This window comes from Abramis brama (assembly GCF_963993115.1).
Source record: "Abramis brama genome assembly, chromosome: 23".
NCBI classification, from domain to species: domain Eukaryota; kingdom Metazoa; phylum Chordata; class Actinopteri; order Cypriniformes; family Leuciscidae; genus Abramis; species Abramis brama.
Window position 1 is genome coordinate 15,567,863 of NC_139985.1, and position 24,287 is coordinate 15,592,149.

General features: G+C 38.0%; 1 protein-coding gene across 7 annotated transcripts; it reads right to left on the reverse strand.

Moving 5' to 3' along the window:
• tmcc1b (transmembrane and coiled-coil domain family 1b) lies at positions 1 to 23,749 on the reverse strand. Of its 7 annotated transcripts, none has more exons than XM_084100990.1 (9): positions 23,665 to 23,749; positions 21,685 to 21,853; positions 17,244 to 17,287; positions 15,008 to 15,270; positions 9,964 to 10,392; positions 9,783 to 9,860; positions 6,567 to 7,060; positions 6,220 to 6,355; positions 1 to 1,199 (listed from the first exon to the last, which is right to left on the reverse strand). In XM_084100990.1, the coding sequence occupies exons 4-9, from the start codon at positions 15,230 to 15,232 to the stop codon at positions 885 to 887; spliced, it is 1,677 nt and encodes a 558-aa protein (XP_083957116.1). In that variant the 5' UTR covers positions 15,233 to 15,270; positions 17,244 to 17,287; positions 21,685 to 21,853; positions 23,665 to 23,749; the 3' UTR covers positions 1 to 884. The 7 variants fall into 7 exon arrangements, with proteins under 7 accessions (XP_083957116.1, XP_083957113.1, XP_083957118.1 ...); XM_084100987.1 differs by having other exon boundaries at positions 15,008 to 15,766; XM_084100992.1 differs by lacking the exon at positions 9,783 to 9,860.
• Between the last annotated feature and the right edge of the window lie 538 nt (positions 23,750 to 24,287).

Below are 24,287 nucleotides of genomic sequence, written 5' to 3' on the forward strand. Positions count from 1 at the left end.
TTGCAATTTTAAAACAGCGTGTTTATTAATTTCATTTTAAAAAATAAAAAAAAAATAAAAAGGACTATTTCATCGTCACTATAAGAAACAGTACGGAAGCACTGAGAGTCTTTGAGCATTTCTAGCTCTTCAAGTATGTTCGTTCTGTTCATATACCAGGGGACTGTGCCTCTAGGAGGGCATTGGGCCGGAGATGAAGAGGGGCCGACTTGGCTCACCCCATTCGGTCAAACTCCAGATGCCTCCTCTCCACCAGAATCCATCTTTTCCTTCAATCAGCAACAACTGCAGTGAAGTCCAAACAGCAGCAAACGGTTTTGAGTGAAGAGTGAGTGAAGCAATGAGCACAGGAAATGAACCGAGTTAAAGATGCATGTATGAGAAAGAGTGAGACAACAGTAGAAGAGACTAAAAGAAATGAATAACAGTTTAAAGTTAGGAGGGCAACGATCAGTTACTATGGTATTAAAAACGAGGAGAGAGATCTCCATCCAGTGCATGTTAAAACCACTCGTCAAGTCAATGCAACTCAACACTCAGGAAATTGCATAAATGTATAACCTAACAATTACGAGAACAATGAACAACACAACTTGCATCATTTCCAACAACAAATAATAGGAAACTCAGCAATACAGCTTCATGTAGACAGAAAGAGATCATCAAAATGTAAACAAATTCACTCTTTCGTTGAGAAAAAAAAAAAAAACCGAGATAAAGAGGTTGTAGGATTTGTCCGTCCACCACTCTTGTGCTGCATCCCTTCATCCCTCCGTACTAAGTGCAACTGAGGCAGTGTTAGTCTCCATCTTTGAATCAAAATCTTTGAATTCCCACCCTCCAGTCCCTTCATGAAATGACAAAAACAGCAGCGCCCCTGCAGGTCATCTGGGGTGCAGCAGGAATCGGTCCAGGTACTGCGACATGGCTTCCCAATTCCGCCACAAGAAAGCCAAGATTATGACAAGGAGCAATGTGGAAAGTGTACGGCTACGTGTTTTCATCAGTGGTACAACACAATTTGCGACCGTCGAGACGAACACTAGGAGTACCGCCATGACGGCCAGCAGCACGTTGATGAGTTTGCCGAGTAAAGTGCGTGCTGTGGCGTTTTCCAAACCTTCCAACTGAACCACTTGTTGTTGCTGCTGTTGAAGCTCCATCTTAGAGATGCGCGTCTGACAGGCCTCCAGCGCCTCCTACAGGAACAGAGCGAGAAAGATGTTATGAGCAAAGCCGCCTTTTCACCATCTCTGACAAATGACACACTGGAAGTCATCCATTTCCAAAATGAGAGAAGTATGGATGCTGCGTGGAGTTCCAATCATACGAGTATGCAGAATTTTTGGATCTCATGTGCTTAAAATATTTTTACTTTTGCACCTAAGCCATATGCGACTGCCTGACTAGATTTTATGTATTCTAATCAAAACCATCAACATGAGATGAGAATTACCCATATGTTTTTAAATACTAAAACATCTTTAAAACCATTTCTGTAAAATGGGCGGTTATGAATCATATACTAAACAAATATTTTACAATGAAATAATTATTTACATTGATTAACCCTAAAAAACTTGTGTTTCTTTTAGATGTATTGCCAGTCAGTTGTTTTGTGTGGATATATACATTCATTATTTATTTACTTTACCATGGTGAACAAGCTGAGGTTGACAGCTGCGTCATGGCCAATACGTTTCTGTGTAACTGCCACTCAGGGATGACATTTGAAAATCATACATGAATGCTGGAGATAGCTGAAAGCCAGCTTAAGAGAAAGATAACATGATGCTAGTGCAGCTGATAAACAACCTCCATTCCAGTTAATGCAAGACTCGACTGATAGTGATGGGTAACAGAGAAGAACATGTACATTTTAGCTGCATAATATTAAACATAAGCCCTCGAAGAGGACTGAGAGTGAGTCGCATATGGCTTTCATTATGAAAACTGAATTAGAAGACTAAACGTTGTCCATCAGATCAATTCAAAATAGCTTAATGATAACAGCTAATGTTCTTTCCCATCAGATATCTCAGCATTAGCATTCTCTCGTTTCACTTAAAAGTTCTTATGCCAGATCTAAGGGCCTTTTTACACCTGTGTTTTCTATGATCGGAAAGCTATTAGAATGTGAAAAGACCAGGTGTATATAACTTCTGAAATGCTTTCGAGATGTATTTAAATCCGACCGTTCAAACCACTTCAGGAGGTAGTTTGAGACACATTCCAAACGAAACTGGACAAGTGTAAATGCATCTGGTTGTTGAAACCACATATGTACATTTTACTACTCCCCAAAAAGAAAAAAAAAAAAAAAAAGAAAAAACGTGTGAGAGTGTTATAGGCTATATATAACATGTTATAGCTAAATATGACAGCGCTGCTCCAACAAGGATCACCACAGACGAGTAGCTGAGTATCTCTTTAGCAAGGCAACACACAAACTGCCGCAAATGAAACTGAAAGCAAGTCACAGACGGTCAACACACAATCATCTTCATTAAAGTAGTGACACTAAGGCCTAGTCCACACGGACACGGGTATTTTTATAACCAGAGTTTTTCCTCCTGCGTTTTAAAAAAAAATCCCGTCCACACATGCTCGGTTTAAAAGAAATCTCTGCCTACATGAAAACGCAAAAACACGCTATCAAGCGCTGTCAAGAGCATGCCACACCAGCAGGTGGCGATATAACCCTAATCGTAAAGCCACGTTGGCCAATCAGAAGCCTGAATCAGAAGCAAAAACCCCGGTTTTACTGTCTACACGACAACACTGCAACTGCCGTTTTCCTCACCCTGGAAGGGGTTTTCAAAAATGTTCGGTTTCAGTGACCTGATACTGCGTTTCCGTGTGGACGAACGGCCGAACCGCGTAAAAAAAGTCACGGTTATAAAAAATACCCGTGTCTGTGTGGACAAGGCCTAAATTATCCTAACAGTGCTGATGGCGCTTTCTCTCCTATTGCTGTCTTTGATCTTGAAATTCGCTGATGATAAATAAAATGCAGCTCATATCTATTGCTTTAGTTGGCGTGAAATACGTTAGATTTGCATTTACTGCAGGAATTGAAGTTCGGATTTATATTTGTTTTGCGGAGATGCATGTTATGCGATCAGTAAAAACGCACAAGTGACCAGATGTAAACAGGCCCTAAAAAAAAAAAAAGTTTAAAAAAATCTTGGGACAGTTTTGTAAAATATATTTGATTAATCAAAATGTTTATATTCATCGGAGTAATCGGTCGATTTTTTTTTTTGACGATTAATCGGATAATCTTTTTGTGGTAATAAAAATGTACCTTAGCAAAGACCGTAGCCTTTAATATAACTTATACAATAACAAATACAAATATAATAACAATGAGGCAATACTATTTGGTTCAAATGAAGTATCAAAAGCAAGTAATCATATGGTTTCATAGAACAACATAATATAAACAATCATCTTATGTAGATTATGCATTATGCATTTTACAGCAGATCAAATCCTTGTTTAATTTTGGCCAAACGACATTTAATTCAAATGTTTACTTGATCTTTAATATTAGGCCTCTTGTTTATGATAGAAATGCTACATCCACTGTAATTTCTTGAACAAGAATATGTGGACATCAAAACATGCAAACTCAGAGCGAGGGTTTAAACTTATTTTGAAATCGCAATGAACAGTTTGCATAGTTAGAAACAATAATATCCTGTGTTGGCGTAGGTTTATAAATGATTTACCTTACAAATCTGATGAAATGGCGCACATTGCGTTTCCACATGAACATTATAGCAACCCAAAGTCAGCACATGCATAGATGGAGTTTGAGACACACATGTAACGCATGTATGACGCATGTAACCTACATGCAAATAAATAAATACAGAGCATATATTAAAGTCCCCCTGTAGTCAATTTTATTCCTTAAAACTCATCTTTGATCACCAAAATTACATATTTAAATTTTTTTTTTCCTTGAAAAAAAATTTCTTCATGCCTTAAAATAGCTTGAATGTAACTCTACACCCTTGCCTCATTTAGTATATGTGGTGCTATGAATATGCAAATTAGCCCCACCTCCACTCATGCACACCAGCTCAGATTCACTCGTGATTGGTTACAAGGTCGATTAGACCAGCGATTTCAAACCGCGTTTTTGAGACTGCCTTTGGTTCATTGCAGTTTTACAGAGAAAATACTCAGCAATGGTGTTGACTTATGAATTTGCTAAAGCATATTAAAAACACCACATAGACATTAAAACAACATTAAAAGCTTGATTTTCACCACAGAGGGACTTTAAACCCACGGGGCATATATACCTTTATTAATATATATGCCTGTAGTATGTTTTTTAAAATGGTTTTAATACATTGTGCAGCCTTAGAAAACGGTCTAATAATGCGCTTAATGTGTTACTCACAGGTAAATTGCAATCAAGGTTTTTATTTAAATTTTAAAACAAGTACTCAAATTTAATTGAGGAATCGTGACAGCCCTAGTATTTTTATAATACGGTAATGTTTATTCAGGACATTTCCACCGTTAAAATAACTAGATTTGAGACCGGTTTGCTCACATTGCAAATGCATTCCTAAAATACTATCAAATAAATCTCCTAGCAATATTTACAACATCTGATCTATTTCACTTAAATATCTCTAAATGTTTACCATCCAATGTTTCATGTGCATGTTGGATGCTGTTGATATTAACTAAAACTAAAGCTATTTACTATTTAAATAGTTTTTATTAACTGAAATAAAATAAAATTTAAATATTAGATAAAAAGCTTCTTATATAAATTAAAATTAGAAATGATGTCTTGGCTAAGTTCAAGTTGTAGTACTAGCATTACAAAAAAAGTTGACTGTTGATTTATCAAGTTAATTTAATTAATTACTTATGAGAAAATAATGCGTTAAGATGATTTAACACCCACCTCACCCTAGACCCATGTACTGGTCTTCTTAGATTTCATACAGTTGTTTGGTGACGAACGTGATGCAGGGCAACAGCTTGCTGCGTGATGTAGCCTATAGAATGCAGTAAGAAGGCCCCAAAAATTCAAGATATCAGGGCAAAAATCCCTCTATGATTTTTGTTGTCTTGTATTTATATCATATGATACAGTTAAGCAATATCACACGAGTACAAATGTGATATTGATTTTTAACAGCAGTTCAATAAATAAGAATTTCTCATGCAAATTCGATGTGCGATTACCAATTAATTAGATTGACAACCCTAATACTATATTATTATAAATAATTAGGGCTGTCAAGAGAATACATTTTTTTAAATCTAAATAATTAAATTATGTGCCAATTAATTAATTGATTTATTAATTGATTTGCAAATTAATCGCATCAAATTTGGCTGAAAAATTACCCCCAAAAGATAATTTAAATTCATTATTGTGTTAAATAAGAAATGTAGACATGACAAAAAATAGCTTTAGAAAGAAATATTTTATTTGATTCAAAATAATTTATTACACATAAATTACACATAAATGTTTGGGCTTCAATGGCCATGATGTGATCAGTGAATTGGTATTTAGATATATTTACAGACCAAAAGAGTTTGGTTACCAACATTCTTCAAAAGATCTTCTTTTATGTTACGCAAAAGAAAGTCATACAGGTTTGAAACAATATAAGGATGAGTAAATGTAAATAAACAGAATTTTCATTTTTGGGCTAACTATTCCCAAAATATGAAATTACTTTCAATTACATCTTTTCATATGTTGCTCGGAGATGCACAACCACTCTGTTGCGGCTTTACAGGTAATATTTTTGTTGGCAAAATTGAGATAATAACAAAGCAGAAAATATTGTGTCTAAAATAGAACAATATTAACTTCTTATTCATTGAACTGCTGTATAAAATCAATGTGATCTTGATTAACTATATCATTTGATATAAATATGATACAAAAAAATCATACAGAGGCATTTTTGCCTGGATATCTTGAATTTCATTGGCCTTCTTACTGCATTCTATAGGCTATATCACGCAGTGAGCTGTTGCCCTGCATCATGTTCGTCACCAATCAACTGTATGAAATGTAAGATGACCTACATAGGTCTGGGGCGGTGGGGGTGCGTTAAATCATTTTATTCACCTTATTTTTCCATAACAAATTAAATTAAAATGAAAACTGAAAACCTACAAATAAAAGCAAATAATATAAGTATAAATGATGTTGGACTTAAGTACCTGTATGTCTCTGGCTCTTTCATAAGACTGGTAAGCGATTTTCTCCTCCATGCTGGCCAGCTCTTGCTTCAAGTTGAGAATCTCATTTTGATGCAGTTCTGTTAAATCATTCAACTGCTCCTCTAAACGTTCACACCTACACATGTACAAACAAAACAAGGTAAAGCAACATATAAATTCAAGAAAGGGGCTTAAAAGGCCAGACAATACCATAATCATCCTTTCCAACACTTTCTAAACAAGCATACTGTTTTGACGGTGAAACCTTCCAAATCCATACAAACCTTTGAAACCTACATAGACCACTTATTAGTGCCAGTAGAGTCAGTTTCTATAGTAACGTGTACCTGAATCTCTCCTCTTGCAGAGCCTGCATGATATCTGTGTAGTCTCTGTGATAGTGAGTCTTTAGGTCTTCAAATGATTCTTCTAGTCGATTCTGGTTGTCCTTCAGTTCCTGGATCTCATGCAGCAGAGCATCAAAGCCAGAGCTCTGGCCATGCTCCAGTGTATTACCCTTTGAGCTCGGAGGCCCTCCGGGAGCCCCTGTGGTGCTATTTGCTCCTGCGGACCCTGAAGTAGCGCTGGAGCAGTCTTCCTCACTTCCATATTTTGGGCTGGACTGCAGCTGCCCAGGTCCTGGGGTCCTAGTGCCTGCCATCCCTGTACTTGTTACAGGCTCATCCCCTTGCTGTTCATCCAGAGAATCTTTTAGGGAAGAGATGTTGTCTGCACTTCCAAATTTGTTGCGGATAAGAGAGGCAAACTCACGAGGTTTGGACACGACTGCTCCTGCGGCGGAGTGAGTGGCTTGAGAGATACTGGAGAGGCCACCGGTTACCTGAGCGAAAAAAGCATAATTTAGTCAAATACATTTATCAGTGTCAATTGGACTTCCTATCTGGATAGGTTTTGTCTTTAAATGAGTGACATGAAAATCACGGTCACTTGAAGTGGCAAAAAAGGCTAAAAGTCTGAGATTTGTTTTTATTTTAGGATTGTAAACTGGTCCAATGTGCCTGTAAAGTAAAGAATAACTAATAGGGAAACAGTGGTAACAAAGCTCTATTCCAAAAGCTAGTGAGCCGCCTACCCAGAAAGCATTTTAAAGCTCCATAGGCACGCTTCCAAAACGTAGGCCGTTCCGAAAGGTAGGCAGAAACATTACAAAAGGTAACATTAAATCCTTCTCATACAATGCAATGCCAGAATTCTCAGCTATCTGCAGTTACTTTTCACAACTTTTTTTAAGTATTAAAATCATTCAGTTATCGCAAGTCATTGCCATACAACCTTTTTACCTAGGGTGCGACTACATTTTGTTAGAGGTCGTACTGGAACCACCACCACGTTGCCCAACTGATAAGAGCTGCCATTTCTGTTGCATATGAGAAACTGATCAAACTGCAAGCGGAATGAAAGCAGAACAATACATGCAGTATTGTAATGTCTTTTGAGCTGTGTAGCGCGGGCCGTTTATCAGCTCGGACCAATAACAGACAACGTATTGTATCTCAGAACAGATACTAGCGGGCCGATCTTTCATCACGCGACACCATTACTGCACAGCGCTGGAAGGTCCAGTGACAAAGCGATTGAATTTGCTGCAGAATTAACATCACTGCGAGATATAGTGAGAACTAAGCATTCAAATTCAGCGCAGAATTCTCTGTTAAACCATATCAGATCAAACAGCGCTGACGTGGAAACCAGGAGAAGCATTGTGCCATGAATGACAAGTTATAGAAGGCTTTCCAGTCCACAAATCACCAACATTCACCATAGATTTAATGTAGTAATGCTAACTGTAACCATGGTATTGTGGCAGAAATAGTTGAATAGTTTTTACATGGTTCATTTCAGGGTTCTAACAACCTAGTTGCTATCTATGTAACGCGTTTCAAAATCAGTCACTTATGAGGTTCTAAACTGGAATACACTACACAACTTTTCAAATCTAAAACACTAGACATACACTTGCCAACTTTGTAAATCTTTACAGAGAAAAACTGGGCATCATGCAATAAACGACCGAGGATCACATACAACACAACAAACTCACACAGAAACATGCGCCTTGTTGGTGGGAGACGCAAGTCATTGGCATATGGCAAAAGAAAACAATAGCTGTGTCCGAAACCGCTCACTCGTTCACTCATTCACTAATCCCTATATAGTGTATGTCATTTGAGTGCACTATATCTGCAAGGAGTGAACGAAATGAAGTGAGTGAATTCGGACAGTGACGTACACAGTGTGTCCGAGAGCTGGAGCTGTCGCAGAAACGGCTTCGTCACACGTAGTGACAAAACTCCTTTTAACTCCTAAATCCTTTATGTTACTTACTTTAAAATAATATTAACAACAATAACAATCATTATGACTTTATTTTGTAATTATATATTCCTCCGTGCCAGCTTTGTAGTTTCATCGATTGAAATTGTTAGAAACTCTCACGCTCACAGATGAAGTGGTCGTTGAGCGCCCTTAGGCAACCGTTATGATTACATTCGAATGAATACGCAGCTACAGATGATTAACGAATATTTTTAAATCATCCACCAAATTATCATCTCTTCCGTTCAGTTTAACGAGTTAACAACAATGCCACAAATTATTAAAACACCTGGCTATTAGTAAAACACATTAAATTGAGCTAATGCCTAAATAATATATTTGAATAATAAAATAATATAATTTACCTTATTAATATAATTTCATTTAAATTTTAAATTCATCTATATAATATTGTCTCTACATTTTAATATGTTTTATTCGCGCAATGATTAATGAAAAAAGTTATAAAAAAACAAAACCCTAAAACTAGCATGAAATAAATGTTTAAGCAGAAATAAGAAAGCTGTAAAGTCATCTCTGGTTTAAACTTGCAGTCCTCTCCGCATTGGATTGTGGGAAATAGTGCTTCAGCAAGTGTACATCGAATGTACAATCGAATTCAGAGAGGATTGTGGGTAAAAGTAGTGAATGAATGTAGGGAATGATGTCTTTTACTCAGAATCGGACACCACTATAAAATGGCCGACACCCCATATAGTGCACTATATAGTGGATAGGGAGCGGTTTCAGACACAGCTAATATGTGTTCTAACATCTGCCCAAAATATCACTCACATTTGATTTCTTCAGACTGGACAGAATCATAGTCTGAAGCTAAAAAAATGATCTGTCCATCATGCACTATGCAATTTTCTGCGAAATCTGTCAACTCTGACTGCCCAAAATTCACAGACTAGCTCTGACTTTCAGCAACTAGCGTCAACTTGTCCAGACTGCAAATCGGGGATACAATCTTGGCAATAGTATTCCAGCCTTTAGAAGGCAACTGCATATGTATGGTGTAGGCAGCAAGACAGCTCACTAGGTTTGAGAAGAGAGCTCACTAGGTTTGAGAAGAGAGCTCACTAGGTTTCAGAAAAGAGATCACTAGGTTTGAGAAGAGAGCTAGTGACTAAACATGATCATTCTTTTGATTCCATAATTTAAAATGGTTATGTTAAACCAATGTTTCATTAAGCTCTTTCAATCACCAAAAAGATCCAAACCTGGCTTGCTGACAGAGTACAAGACTGGTCTACACTGCCTGTGTCATACGAAAAACTTAAAAAGTCCTGTTTGATCCCCTAAAATAAATGAAAACATTTCAGATCAGCACACATCTACTCCAAAAACTTCTAAACACATCCTTCAATGTACCAAACTGTAAAGAAATGGGGCGGCCTTTACCTTGGCACCCACGTCCTTCAGACCCTGTTGCATGTCTCGCAGGACATCTTTGGGCTGGCGTGGTATTCCATTGTGCTCAACCTCTCTGAGCTTGCGGTGGTAATGCTCCAGCTTCCTCTGCAGCTGCTGGATGGTCTGTGCAGACTTCTGGTTCTTCTTCTCGAACACTTGCTTGATGCGAGCACTCTGCTGTTTGTCTGCATTGTTGGCCAGCTTCAGGTACTCGGCTACATTGTCGTCTCTTGCCGTTTGTTCGATTTTGATCTGCTCTGTGAGTTTGAGGATCTTTTGCTGTAGCTGAGCGATGGCCTGCTTGGTGCGCTGAGGGTCCGGGGTGCCATCCATTGAATCCACACCGTACTGACCACCGTCTGAACTGGTTGACAGAGCATTGGGAGACATGGCGGGGCCCAAAACCTCCAAACGATCCTGTTGCAATGAAAAGAGTGAGATTTAGTGCTGTGCAGATTTAACCTTTAACAAATCTGAAAGAAAAAAAACAATCATATTTTAGTGCTTTATTTGTAATTCAGACAAAATTTTATTTTAATATCAGGCCTAACATGAAAATAATTATATCAGAATTTGAACATCTGTGCATCTCTAATAATTTTCAACAGTTCAACTAATGAAGATGAAGGTCATCTAATTATGTGCATTTCCTGTGTTGCACAAAAGTAATGAAAATAAGGTTTCATTCAAACCAAGTATGCTATTATTATGCACTGCAATGTATTGAACTGTGACGATGACCCAGCCCTAGAGAGAGTAGTGACAAATAAACTTCAGAAAAATAATACATTTTGCACTCTATTTTCCTAAAAGAATAGAAAGATTAGATTAAGTTACCATTATTGACGGTTCACTTACAGTGCAGTCCATCTTGAAAGACATGCCACGTTTAAACTATGCGAGTGACTACATTGATCTCAAGTCAAATGACGTTGACGTTTTGGACCTCTGTACTATGACAAAGCCCTCAAAGTTCTGAGATAATGTAGGGCATTCACTGATAAAGAATGGCACACTGCACCACATCATCAATTGAGAAAAATGAAAAATGAAACCAACATTTAAAAAAAAAAAAGTTTTTTTAACATGCTTTTAGTACTTTTTGTATTATTAATACTACAAGTCAAGTAAGCTTTAGTAGCGTGAAATCTTTAGTACAATCTTGCAATGAAATGAACTCTGTCCCTTAACCCATTAACAGCTGAATCGAAACCAGATTATCAGTGATATGGCCTTCACTGATCGTAGATAAACAGCTACGGATGATCTAAGCATCCATCGGTCATTATAAACTGGCTAAGAGCTCCACCAGCATTGTTTTATCATGAAAAAAAAAAAAATTATTATTGCCAATAAGGTCAGGTTGTTTACTGCCAATGATAAGTTTCCCTATTGCAACCTGATATAAGACACATGGGTAGATTTCACAGCTATGTGGCCACGCATGCACAGGAAAACTAGGTGATCCGATCACGTGGACGACAGCCCATTCGATAAGACCCAGATGATGCCTGTTAGAGACACTACAGCTGACTTATGATGCCTTTTTCGCACCTAACTGGTCAAGAGAGGATTTTCTCCCCCTTTATCTGGGAATCACAGTTCTGTTAAATTAACAAAGGAGTTAAAGCCTCTTACCTCTCTGTGACAAAATACGTTGGCCTCAAGTTTCACTGACAACAAACTAAGCTGTAAAAACTAAACTGTAACCACAGATAGGAGATAGCAGATGATATTTAAAAATTGCATTTACATTTTTCAATTTGAAAACGAAAAACAAGCACACCATCCCAAGCAAATTCACATAAATGCCATCTACTGTGCTAGCCAGGCTCAAATAGTCATCTGAAATAAATGACAGAGCTTATGTTTGGACACTCCCCTGACAGGAACATTCAGGATAGCGCCATTAAGTTCTCCAACAACAGGTGAGTTGAAACACGTTGGCAGTCACCCAGACTCTGTAGTGTATCTGGTGAAAATGCTTAGCTGTTAAAAAAGGCATGCTTAAAAGCATAGTACTATGAGTATGAAATGTCTATAAGAGTTAATTACCCTCCAGATACAGTAGTCTTGGTGAACACTTCTCATGGTAAATTAACCCTAATGGCTATTTTGAGTAAGCAGCAACATAATGCATCCAGTAATGGAGAAATGCTGAGCAGAAGAGTAACTGGTTTTGCAACTATGCGAACTGCATTTCTAAATAAAGTTGCTGCACCAATCATGCATGAGCAAACTTAGCCTAACCTTGAGTCTATCCTTGAAGACACAAGAAAGCAAACAGTTACCCTGATCCTACATCCTGGTTGGAAAAAGAAAAAACAAATGCATTGATTTTGACATTATACTCAATGCTGCCTGCAGAAGCGCCATGAACTGAAGTGCATCCAAAGACTTGGCTAAATATAGCAAGGCTTAGAGAACATAGTGACCTGCTACACAAGCTTCCTGACCTGTGAATGCCGTCAACCCGTCCATCCATCCTGGAGGTTTCTTTCAGACAGAATCTTTTTTTTATATATATATATATAATTTAATGCTGTTAAATTCAAATCTGACTTTCCATTACTTTCAAACAACCATCACCTCCTATTGAACACTGATCACGTCTCCACAATGATAACTAGTATGTGCAAGGCATGCTGGGATACTTAGAACTCAACAGCAAGGATTTTTTTTACTGTTAATGCGGTTTTGCAATCTACTTGGTTATGATACTTTTGGGAAACAGGCAACATTTTAACTGACCCAAACACAAATGAATGATTTTTTTTATTTATTTTTTTTATTAAACATTTTTCACAAATTTATATTTTTAATTTATTTGAAATTTAGTATTTTGTATCATAATATTTTTTTAACTGATTATTTTCAAGTTTGAGAAGATCTCCCATATAATTATACAAGAAACTCCAAAAATACTTTTGATGGGAAAAGGCATTCATAGCAAAATATACTACACAACCACCCTATTATGATAAAAAAAATATTTTCCCCATAAATCAGAAACAGTGTCTCAAAATGAGCCGTTCAGGAATGCACTCCATTGTGACATACCACCAGTAGATAGGGTTGGGTACCAAAACCGGGCACCTGGTATGGAACCGGTACCTAGAAACCGGTATGTAACGGACCGAATCAAAACGCAGATTTCGGTGCCACTTAAATGCCTCAGCTGTCGGTTTAAATATTTCCCTCTGGTTCTCCGAAACGGACGTAAGAAACATCATTACCGCATGTGATCACTAGTTAACCGCTAGTACGATCGTTCACACTGGTGTGAATTCAAATCGCTTGATCATCAACTTCTAAATTCAAATCTGCGTTCGCGCGTGGCGCTGAGCCAGACAGATGCGCTCAGGGCTGTTATATTATATCACAACTATTCAGTGTTTTCAACCACACAAGCTTTATTTTAGGTTTCAGACATTTAAATACACATACGTACTAGCAAAACAACATTTATAGTTTGAAAAATGCACACTGATGTCTTTGGAAGTGGCAATAACAATCCTTTCAGTTATAAATTGATGACGGGTTTAGAAACACATTGTGTTGGAAACTATAAAATTGACTCTATTCTTCTCACCAGCCACTTACTTTAATGTAGCCTATTCGGGAGAAGTGGATGAATTGACGTGTTTATCTGACAGATAAAATTCTCTGAACTGCGGTGCGTATACTAACATGGCGCCCACTGTGCGTTCAACTAACATGAATCATGATCATTATAAAGGTTTCTTAAATAACAAAACACATTCACTTGCATGTTTTTAAGAATAAAAATATCAGCCAAGGACTGACTGACATAACGCAACCAATCACTGTTCGTTTTGTTCCGCGTCATGTTTAGTGTAAAAATGTAAAGTCGATGTCCATACATAACAGACCGGCTTTACATTTATATCTAATAAATTATTCATTCAGGAACGTTGTGCAAGTTTACTGCAAGAATAGAGCCGCGCACCTCACGTACTTCTGAAAATCCAGCCTTCAGTTGATCCTGATGAGCGCTCATTGTCAGTTGTAAATGACTGCGTTCTTCTACGAGGGGTTTCGCGTCACTGCATTTCAAGTGATGCGTTCTAAAATAACGTATTTATTTGGTTTTATTTATTTGTCGTATTTGACCAGAGAAGGCAAAAAATGTAAAAAGAATTGCTGACATTTAAAGCTGGTTTGTAGCATACCGAATGCAGACTACGTTGCTGTTATTAGTGCTGTAGTGTTTTTTAGTGTTAAATTATTGTATTTGGGTTAGGTGGCTTAGGTTTTATTGTGAATTTATGTAAATTTGTTGTGTTTTGTATTTAGACTATTTATATTTATATATTTAGCCTACTCTACAATTTGAATATATTCAATTTTAATTATTTTTATTATACATCGTTATTAGATGTCATTCACCATCGTTTTGAGGCTCTCTTAAAAAAAAAAAAAAAAAAAAAAAAGTCAGGCACCAGTACCATTTTAAAAGTATCAATTTGGCACTGGTATCGAAAAAAACCCAAATGATACCCAACCCTAACAGTAGAACAGGCCTTGCCCACAACTGGCAACAGAATCTCCACCCAAAATGGGGCATTTATAGCATGGTATAATAAGTGATCAGTGGGGTAATTTGAGCTTAAACTTCACAGACATATTCTGGGGACACCTGAGACTGATATTACATCTTGTAAAAAAAGGGCATAATAGAGTACCCTTTAAGAAGTTGACAAGCATAAATCTATACCAAATGTCACAGAAAACCAAATTTGTAAAATACAACAACTGAATATAACAATAATAATTTAAAAAAGAGCTGCTGACTAAGTGATTTTAAAGGAAATTAAAATATGTTAATACATGTTAAAGCATAACAGAGATTTTTTTTTTATAGTGTCCAGTGTCACTAAATATTTGTCCAAAACTTTTTTGTCAATGCAATGAATTATCTCCTTGGAAGATGATTGCTACCAACAATGACCACAGCGTGATCATGGAAGAAATCACTTTGGCAAAAGTGTGACGTTCAGGTGCCACTTACCCGATCAGACTCTTCAGTGGAGTGGTACCCCGAGGTCAGCAACATGTCTGCCAAAGCTGGGCTGCTGGGTGTATCAGTGGTGGAGGAGGAGCGCGGCCGTCCTGCCTGCAGCAATGTCTCTTGGGTACTGCGCCTGTGGATCTGGGGGCTGCCTTTCTGGGGGGGCTCCCCTCCCCCCCCTGCCTTGCTTCGGCGACTCTGCAGACTGGTCCCTCTCTTCATCATGGGGGGGCCTCGAATCTGCTGCAGCACGCGGCTCAGAGCTGCAGGGGGGGCGGAAGCGTGGGGGTCAGAGTTAGGGACGGCAGGCGCTTCCCCCAACTCTGGCCCCGCTTCTGGGGGCTCAAGGATAGGGCCTATGGAGGAAGAGGCATAGTCGTGTGGCGAGACGGACGAGCGTCTGCGCTGAGGTTGGAAGAACTGCTTCAGACCGTAGCCCAGCGCACCCATGTTCTCCAAGGCATTGTGAGTAATTTTGGACAGGCCGTGATCAGGCTCGGACGCCCTCCTGCTCACCTCCCGCTCTGCTCGACCCCCAGAGTCTGGCTCCTCGGCCCCAGGCTGCTCGCTACCACCCTGGTCCATCAGGAGGTGCCAGTCTCACTCAGAGGGTCAGCAAAGGGGTGGGGTCTAGCTAAGCCCCGCCTCCACCAGCCCTCTGATAGGCTGTCTCAAAAGCCAGGAAGCAGAGAGTGGCAGCAGTCAGGTGGACTCTGATAGCATACATGCATCTGTGGTTTGGCGCAAAGTCATGCTAGTCTACCACAGAAGGAAAATAAAATGGATTATGTCATGCAGCTGTAAGCGATGGAACAAAAGCAACAACTACATGAGCTCAAATCACAAAAGCAGTGCATTGGTTGGCTCAGAAACAAAAAGATGCAGCTGATGTTTTTTCATCTAAAGTCTGCTGCAGATAGATTTCATTTCCATTCAGGATCATGTTCGCCAATATATTAATGAGAGTGATGGCAGAGGTCATGGATTAAATAAGCCATGCCTTGATGCTTCTGAGCCAACCAAATAAAACTACATTAGCAATATCACTATTGACAGACTACTAGCAGTCTATAGCCATGGGTTTTGCCAAGCAATGAGTTATGAAAGAACTACAAAGAAAACATGAGGGTGCTAATTTCTGAAATGCTCAAAGGGTCTCTGGCTCAACATTAGAGAATTTCTAGAGCAACACATTTTTTAACAGCATTTTACACAATTTCAGACCCCTTATTGAAAATCATTGCAGAAATTCCTTAATATCATCATAATCAAAACCCCTGGGATACGGTAAGAAGCATAAATGCAATATAGGGCGGCACGATTTGAGGGAGTGGGCATCCATTTCTGATTTTTCTGATAAAAATTCCGATTGTGTTTGTGAAAAAAAATAATAATCCAGGTTTGCTGTGCTTGTTTGTAGGGTTGCAATTGTTGACAAATTTTGTGATATCAATGACTGTAAAATATACATTTTTAAAAAAACTAAATAAAAATATAAAAAGCGACTAAAAATAAAGCAAGAAATATTACAATTATAATATTTCACTGTAAAATAAGGAGTATTTAAGAAACAATATAATATTATTTATTTCACATTACAATGGTAAAATTACAGTATTAATATTTGTCTTAATTTTGATTTGTCTTAAAACAACAGGGAGCCCTTGAAGCTTTTCTTTTGTGGACAAGCTCTGTTGCATCCCAAGCCGTTCTGGGATGCTGCAAAAACCAGGATAATAACAGGATAATGAGCTGCTCACATGTTAGAGCACAGTGCACTGCTTCACTCTTAAACACGCAGTGCATATATTTTTGAATTAAAATTTGAGATTTGATAATCGCACTAAGCCATGTCACAATTTGTGTTTTATTTCGATTAATCGTGCTGCCCTAACACAAAGCTAAGGTGAGTAGAGGTGATGAGTGATGGGTTTGGCAATGGCATTGTTAAACACAGAAGTGAACTTAGGCAAGGTGACAAACTCTCAGTGGAGCCGACCGAGGCAGAGAGAACCCCAGGCGGCCTCTGAACCAATCATTTATCCATCAAGCGCAACCCATCTATAACTTAGTCCAGCTTATGTTTTGGATATGCTCGAAACAGTTTAGATTGACAAAACACTCTCTTCAGGACAACAATATAATAAAAATTAAAGACATACCATTTATATAGATTATATAGATATTATGATATAGATTAACAGAGGTTTAGAGAAATATAAACAGCGTCTCTCACCATTAGTCCAGCCTGACCGCCACTGGCTCACAGTTTAGGGTTGGCTGTGGAAAAGAATGGTTGTGAGATGAGACTCAACCCAACCCATTATGACACACAGATTATAAATGATACTCATTCACTTCAATGGTACAGATACACACAATGAAAAAAGGGTGTGCTCATGTTTGTATTACGATGTATGATTTTGGCAGCTGAGTTGAGTCATTTCCGGTTACAATTACATTATTTTTGATTACATCATTAGATGTCATGGTGCATTACCTGCGGAAACAACAGGGTGAATGTTGCATAAAAAGCATTAGGAAGTCTAAAATAAGCCTTTATAAAACAGAGCCAGAGCTTCAAGTGTGTTGAATCAAGATGTGTTGAGTCTGACGGTGGAGCTCAGGCTTAAGATGGGCCTCAGATGGAGAGAATAACAGCCAGTAATCCTCTTTATTCAGCTTACTTCAACACTCATGAACTCTCTTACTGCATTACCACAGCACTCCATAATAATTTCAACTCTTCATAGAGTACAGTAGAGTACAGCACTTTTTCATCAGCCATGGTTTCAATTCTCATTTGGATTACTAAAAAATTCCTCAAGAGTGTAAGCCCGCCCCCATTTTTTTTTGCAATCTTTACTCCAATAGTATTTTTCCCATAGGGATTTAAAAAAAAAGTCTCTGTTAAAGTTAGTCATTAACTTCATTACAAAAAAAATGTGAAAATCAAATTAATAACAAAGATACAAGACTGTGTACTTAACGGCTTTAATGAGGGAAATAACTACTATCCCATGAATGAAGCATTGCGGATGACAATCGAATGAAAAATGATGAAGACATAAAACCATTTATTTAAAGTTATACATGTACATGTTAATGTAAAGTAAAACATGCATATTTTGTGATTAACTTATGCATATTTTGCAATGCACACACACACACACACTTATCAACCCTCTACAATGAGAGTAAATCACTAGCATATGCGACTAAATCTTCACTATAATGTCTATAATAACCATTGGCTAATAAATTCTTAGATTTTACTTGCCAGTGTGTGTGTTAGAGGCTAAGTATAAGTTTAGCATATATTTTCACTCGCTGAACACTGACTGAGCGCTTGAGAGCTTCGCTCTGTCAAAATCTATACTATTTCAATTCAGCTCAATTGATGTGCAGCGTATCTGGAGAGAGAGAGAGAGAGAGAGAGAGAGAGAGAGAGAGAGAGAGAGAGAGAGAGAGAGAGAGAGAGAGAGAGAGTGTTCAGAATCAATGTGCTACATGTAAACGATATTCTTTGTTGTATTTTATTGTCAAAATAATAGAGTTCATTTGGAATTATTTAGTTTAAGAACAAGCAGAAGATATGTCGGTTTCTCCGGTAGTGGGCGGAACAAATGCGCAAATGGCAATCTCATTGGCTGGTGCTCATCCCTGTTTTGATTTCAGCAAATCAGTTCAAGTGAACGCTGACAACGAACCCTGCATGAACCCTGCAGCTCATCAATCCTTAGTGCATTGTATATTGTTTTTAGTAATAGTATTATAATCTTTTAAAAATAATTACTATTATCTTTTTTCTTTTCTTTTTTTTTTTTTACAGAAACACTGAATGACTAACAATATCTTAAGCACCACCATCAGTTCTAAGTTCAGTTAAATTGACAAATATGCATTCATACATGGTTACCAAGGTTTAGTTGAAAGTTCTATCATTAAATAGTGCTTTATTATCATGATATCATAATATAATGCTTGATTGACTGATGTTAAGAGTCTACGTTCAGATATTTAAAAAGCTGTGCCATTCTGCAAAGATAAGCTAATTTGGTAGAATCACATATATGGCGAGTAAACTAAAACATTTACTAGCCAATGGCGACTCTATTGCCAAGGTGTGCGTAGAGGGTTGATCTATGCATACATATGTATATTTAAAATATAATAAAATAAAGATCTAATCAGCTTCAAGATGTAGGAACTTTGTATGAAATGAATGGGATGTCATATCCAAAATCCTTCTGTTGCACACTGTACCAGTGGATACAGTACTTCACAACCTCACCATCTTCAGTGTTCCGGGAAAAATACAAACGACTCTTTTCTTACCCTTTGCAAACAGGCGACACTGCCAAAAATCATCGAGAACATAAATCCCAATCACACCAAGATCAACAATCCACAAACAGAAACCGAGAAACACGTCAACGTTGGTCCAGACTAAACTAAAGCCCTACAACACATAGTAAAGCAGGAAACTAATCCACACCTAGTTTAGCAGTAAACAAACTTGACCTTAATTAGTTAAGAAACACAGTATCCTGCAGATGTGGGAGTGGCATGAAAGCAAGGTGACACACAGTACTGTGAATGAATAGTCATGTCTGTGAAGCTTTACCAGGAGAGGAGTGTTGATGTGTCTGTGTCCTACATGCATAATTAAACAGACGAGTGACAGAGTGACGCACATGCCTGGCACAGCTATTCTATAACACAGTCATATTCAACACAACAGCAGTTTAACAGGCCCTGCACACACCCAAGAACACCCTGGGGTGCTCTCACAACAGTTCTATCAGCTCAAAAAATAATGGTACCTTCAATAACTTGTATGAGCAACATTTTTGTCACCAGTCTGTTCTAGTATTTTTGAGTTGATATTTAACTCTCCTCCATCGTGGCACAAAAGGTCACAACAAGCCAACAGTTGCATAGTACAATAAGTGAAAGCTCTTAAACTTTCTAGAGTTGACAAGTATTATGTTGACAAAGAATAATAATTTACATTCATGCATTTAGCAGATGCTTTTATTCAAAGCGTCTTTACCTGGAAACCAATCCCTGACCTTGCTGTTGACAGTGCCATGCTTTCCCAGGCAGCTGAGTTAGAGGAAAACTTAAGAATCAGTTTGATTCATAAATCATTGGATTTGATTAAAAAGCGAATTTTGTAAATTCAATTTGACTGCACAAGCGACTGGATTTAATAACTTTTTAAAATGCATTTATAGGTTTCTTAAAATACATCCCCAGTTAAAAAACGACTTCACACTGTTTATTGTACCAAAAGGAAAAAGCACTGCATCTATTCCATGAATAAATATACTGCAATACAAATAATACAATACTGTAAGATGCTGCAATACAAACAATGTGTAGCTAATGACTAGAGATGGAAAGTTACTTTGAATTCCAGTACCATTTACTTATTTAAAAATATATATTATGTAAATCAGCAGTAACCTAATCCAAATGTCAGAATTTCACTATGATACTTTTTGCTACTTGTACCAACAAAATACAGTGGTATTTTTGAAGAAAAAAAAAGAACTAACTATTTTTGACATGACACAGCATCTTAAACACACTAAACATAACAGGTTACTCAAGAAATACAGCGCAAGATGCAACACAATGACTAGACATCCGTCTGCAGGCCAGGTGTATGGCTGTAGCAGCAGTGCATTAAATGGGATAAATTTAAAGTCCCCGTGAACCGGAAGTTGCAAACGACTTTTCTCCAGTGTTATGACGTATTTCCCAGTGAAAAGGAATATTGAACAGAGGGCAGGGTTTTACTCTAGCGCTCCTCCTCTCCATCTCTGCTCATAGCAGACTAACGGTTTGAGGGGAGTGGTTAAGCGTTGCCCAAACCAATTCCTCAAACCTACGTCATCAGAGAAGGTCCTCCAATGCAGAGGGGAGGGGCATTTTCAGATTTTGATTAAAGATTACCATGGTAAAAAAATTTTTTTTTAAATATTTTCTTGCACGGATTAATTGTTCACCACAAGACTAGTAATATGCGCTAACAAAGTAAATAGGGTTAATTTTGATTTCATGGGGACTTTAAAGACTATCCCACTCATTTTTCATGAACTAATACATGAAGTATTTGGCCTTCAGAATTTGCCTATGAGGTATTCAGCAGAACAGCACCTTTATTTGTGTGATACTGCGTAGATATACTTTTAAAATATTTCTAAATTTCTGACATATAAGCCTGTTGCTAAAAATAGCTAAACTGGCTATAGGCTACTGAAAATCTGAACTACTTGTCCTGCTGAATAAACGTCTTTATTTCGCCCTGTGCCCTCATTTATCAAAAAAATATTTTAGATATTGCATGCAGTTCAACAAATCGCAATTCAAAAGCACTGTATTTTCTGTGGCTGAAATGGGTCAGCTTATTCTGTACCCATTATCCAGTGCCATTCTCATAGCTTCCCAAGGTCACGTCACTCTGTCTGTATGCATGTGTGCCTTTGAGCAATAATACACTCCACTACAGTCAAGACATTCAGGACACTCAGCACGCCCAACAACAGTGGCATTATAAATCTCAATGCATCTATCTGATGGCATATAACTTAATTTGCTAAATATTTGTTGCGAGATGTTCCTGAATAAAACCGTATGTGATGAATGACATAAACAACTCTCCATACCTTCAGTTCCAGTCATCCTGCTCAGTCTTCTCAACACCGAAATCTGATACTGAGGATAAATCTAAGACGAAATCCAGAACTGTCTCATAGACAATGACAGTCCCTCAGTGTCACTGTCCTCTTGAGACTTCAGTCAACTTGTCCCTCATAAATGTAGCATTATCACATGCTGAAAAGAGTGAAAATGCATATAATTTAGTGAAGTAACACTGACTTGTTCAGAAACAGTACATTAATATCATGTATATTAACACTAGTGTGTTAAAAATGACAACAAGCCAATCAAATTTTACTACATACATTTATACATAACTAGAGAACCATTTTACTGTCAAACAACCACGTGTGATAATTTCAAGCAGAAAGCTTTTAGAAAACAAGACATCAAAGATGATTGTTGACTACGGTTTTACAACCAACCGGATGGGTTGGTTGAGGCTGCATGCGGTCTATCCGATGGTCAAACAGGCCTACATGCTCATAAGACAAAAACCAGGAGTGATCAAAAAGACTGTCAAAAACTGACACAGACACATAAGACTGGCTAAGTGAATGAAGCTGAAGCTAACGTTAACGCTCTCGTCGTGCCATTATAAACTCGAGCTGTCACTATCAGATTTCAGCATGACATGTAACACAGAGGGTTAAAACATGAATACAAACCCATTTCACTTAGTGAGACAAACGGATGTGGCTGAGGACTGAATTAATCCGGTCCCTTTCCTGAACTGTCCGTTGATGCTGTTGCTAGCCGAGTTAGCTGCCCGGCTAGCTGGTAAATGGACAGTTTACGCCCAACCCAGGCTAATACTATTAGATGGTCGATATAACGCGCCGCTGCACACGATCACCACCAGCAGGGACTGGTACAAAAAATCGGAAACATTGCGCTCAAACCACTCGAGCGGAAGGAAGAACGACCTACCCTTAAACCCGGCTGCAAGTTACATTACAGACTGTATGTAAACGCCTGTCAAAGTCTCTCAGCCAGCCGACAGCATCATCAGCATCGGATCACGCGAATGAGCTTGTTTGGGTGGCACCACGCCTTATATCAGCAGCATACATACATATCAGATATTTACATGCGAGTGGGTGGATTCGTCTGTTTGTGATTATATCATTTACAAATTATCACTTAAAAATGATCTACAGTACATTTTACCAACAAGCACTCCTTGCCTGAAAGACCCACTGCCACCACAATATTAATAGTTATTATTTGCAATATAGTTCCATAAATGGCAGTACATTTTTAGTTTTGACATATTAGTTAAATATAAATATAAATAATGATTTATATAATATTAAGTGGAAGATTCATTTCAAATGTCCCCTTTAAGATTTACATACATGTCAACTCTTTCGTAATGCTTGTACTTTCTGTACGATGGTGATGAAGATATTCTGACTTTAGTTTTTGACTGTAACATTAAGATTTTTGGGGGCAAAATTTTCAAATCATGTATTGATCCACGTGAACGATACTTTCATCTACCGAAAACAAATACAATAAAAGTTTTGCGTTTGTTAACTTCTTTATGATTTACCTCCAAGATGCATATTTTTATTTTCAGTTTTCTGTATTTTTAATAATAAATTTAAAGTGATTTCCAAATCCCCCATTAAGAGTTATTTTTGTATGAACGTTATGCTACAATGCAATACTCTATACAGTTTATTATATATTCTATTAGTATTTCTGTTAATGAAGCAGTGAGATGCAGGTTTCGGTGATGTCTGACCTGCTGCACCTGATCTCGCGGCGTGCTCTGCGCTGGGCGAGCATCGCGCGGCTAGGCTGCTAACGTCATCAGCAACACAGGCTAAAACCGACTAGCTCGCTAACAGCTCAGCCAACAAACTGACCGACTATGACCAGCCCCACAAACCGAACTACAACATATCGGCGGTGGCTTCGAGTTAACTCTGGAAATATATGGAAGGCAAAAACATAAACGTTTTGCGGTTAGAACTTACATGAGCGCTGAGAGAGAATTGTGCTGATGTCCGTTAATTTCTGCTGAGGGAACACTCCCACTGTGACGTCAGCAGCGCGCTCACAACGCGCGAGGGAAGAAGCGGTCACACTGCGCGTGGCACGATGTGACGGAGTGACCACATCATAGGCTGTGGTTTCACAATTTCACTTTAAGAATAGTTCACCACCCTGAAATAAGGTCGTCATCCTCATTTTGTACGAAACCTATGGGTCTCTTTGTGTGGACCACTTACCTTTTTGCTAGTGTGTTAGGGACTGACACTGCAGTGCCTCATTCGCCCTCCCCTTCATTACATCGGTTCCCCATACAAATAAAAGCGTAAGGAATGGCGGAATGAAGAGACTATAGCTAACGTTAAATTTGAATTTGTAATTCAATTGTAATCTACTTCGTTTTATACAAGTTCTGGAAACATTTAATTAACTCGAATTTAGAGCATTGATTAGACATAGGCTTACATAGACATACATTCATTTATCAATTTAATTTTATGAAAAAAAGTGTAAATTTTAAAAGCAAAAACGCTCAACTCTTCTCCCTTAATTTGGAAACTGGTGTTCAAATAACATAGTAGTAAGGAACTATTCACTGAAGCAAAGT

Bases quoted from the DNA above. Each gene is read 5' to 3' on its own strand.
- tmcc1b (XM_084100987.1), bottom strand. From the start codon at position 15,592: ATGGACCAGGGTGGTAGCGAGCAGCCTGGGGCCGAGGAGCCAGACTCT. The intron at 10,393-15,007 runs GTAAGTGGCACC...TCATTGCAACAG, and splicing joins CCACTGAAGAGTCTGATCGG to GATCGTTTGGAGGTTTTGGG. The intron at 1,200-6,219 runs GTACTTAAGTCC...CTGTTCCTGTAG, and splicing joins AAAGAGCCAGAGACATACAG to GAGGCGCTGGAGGCCTGTCA.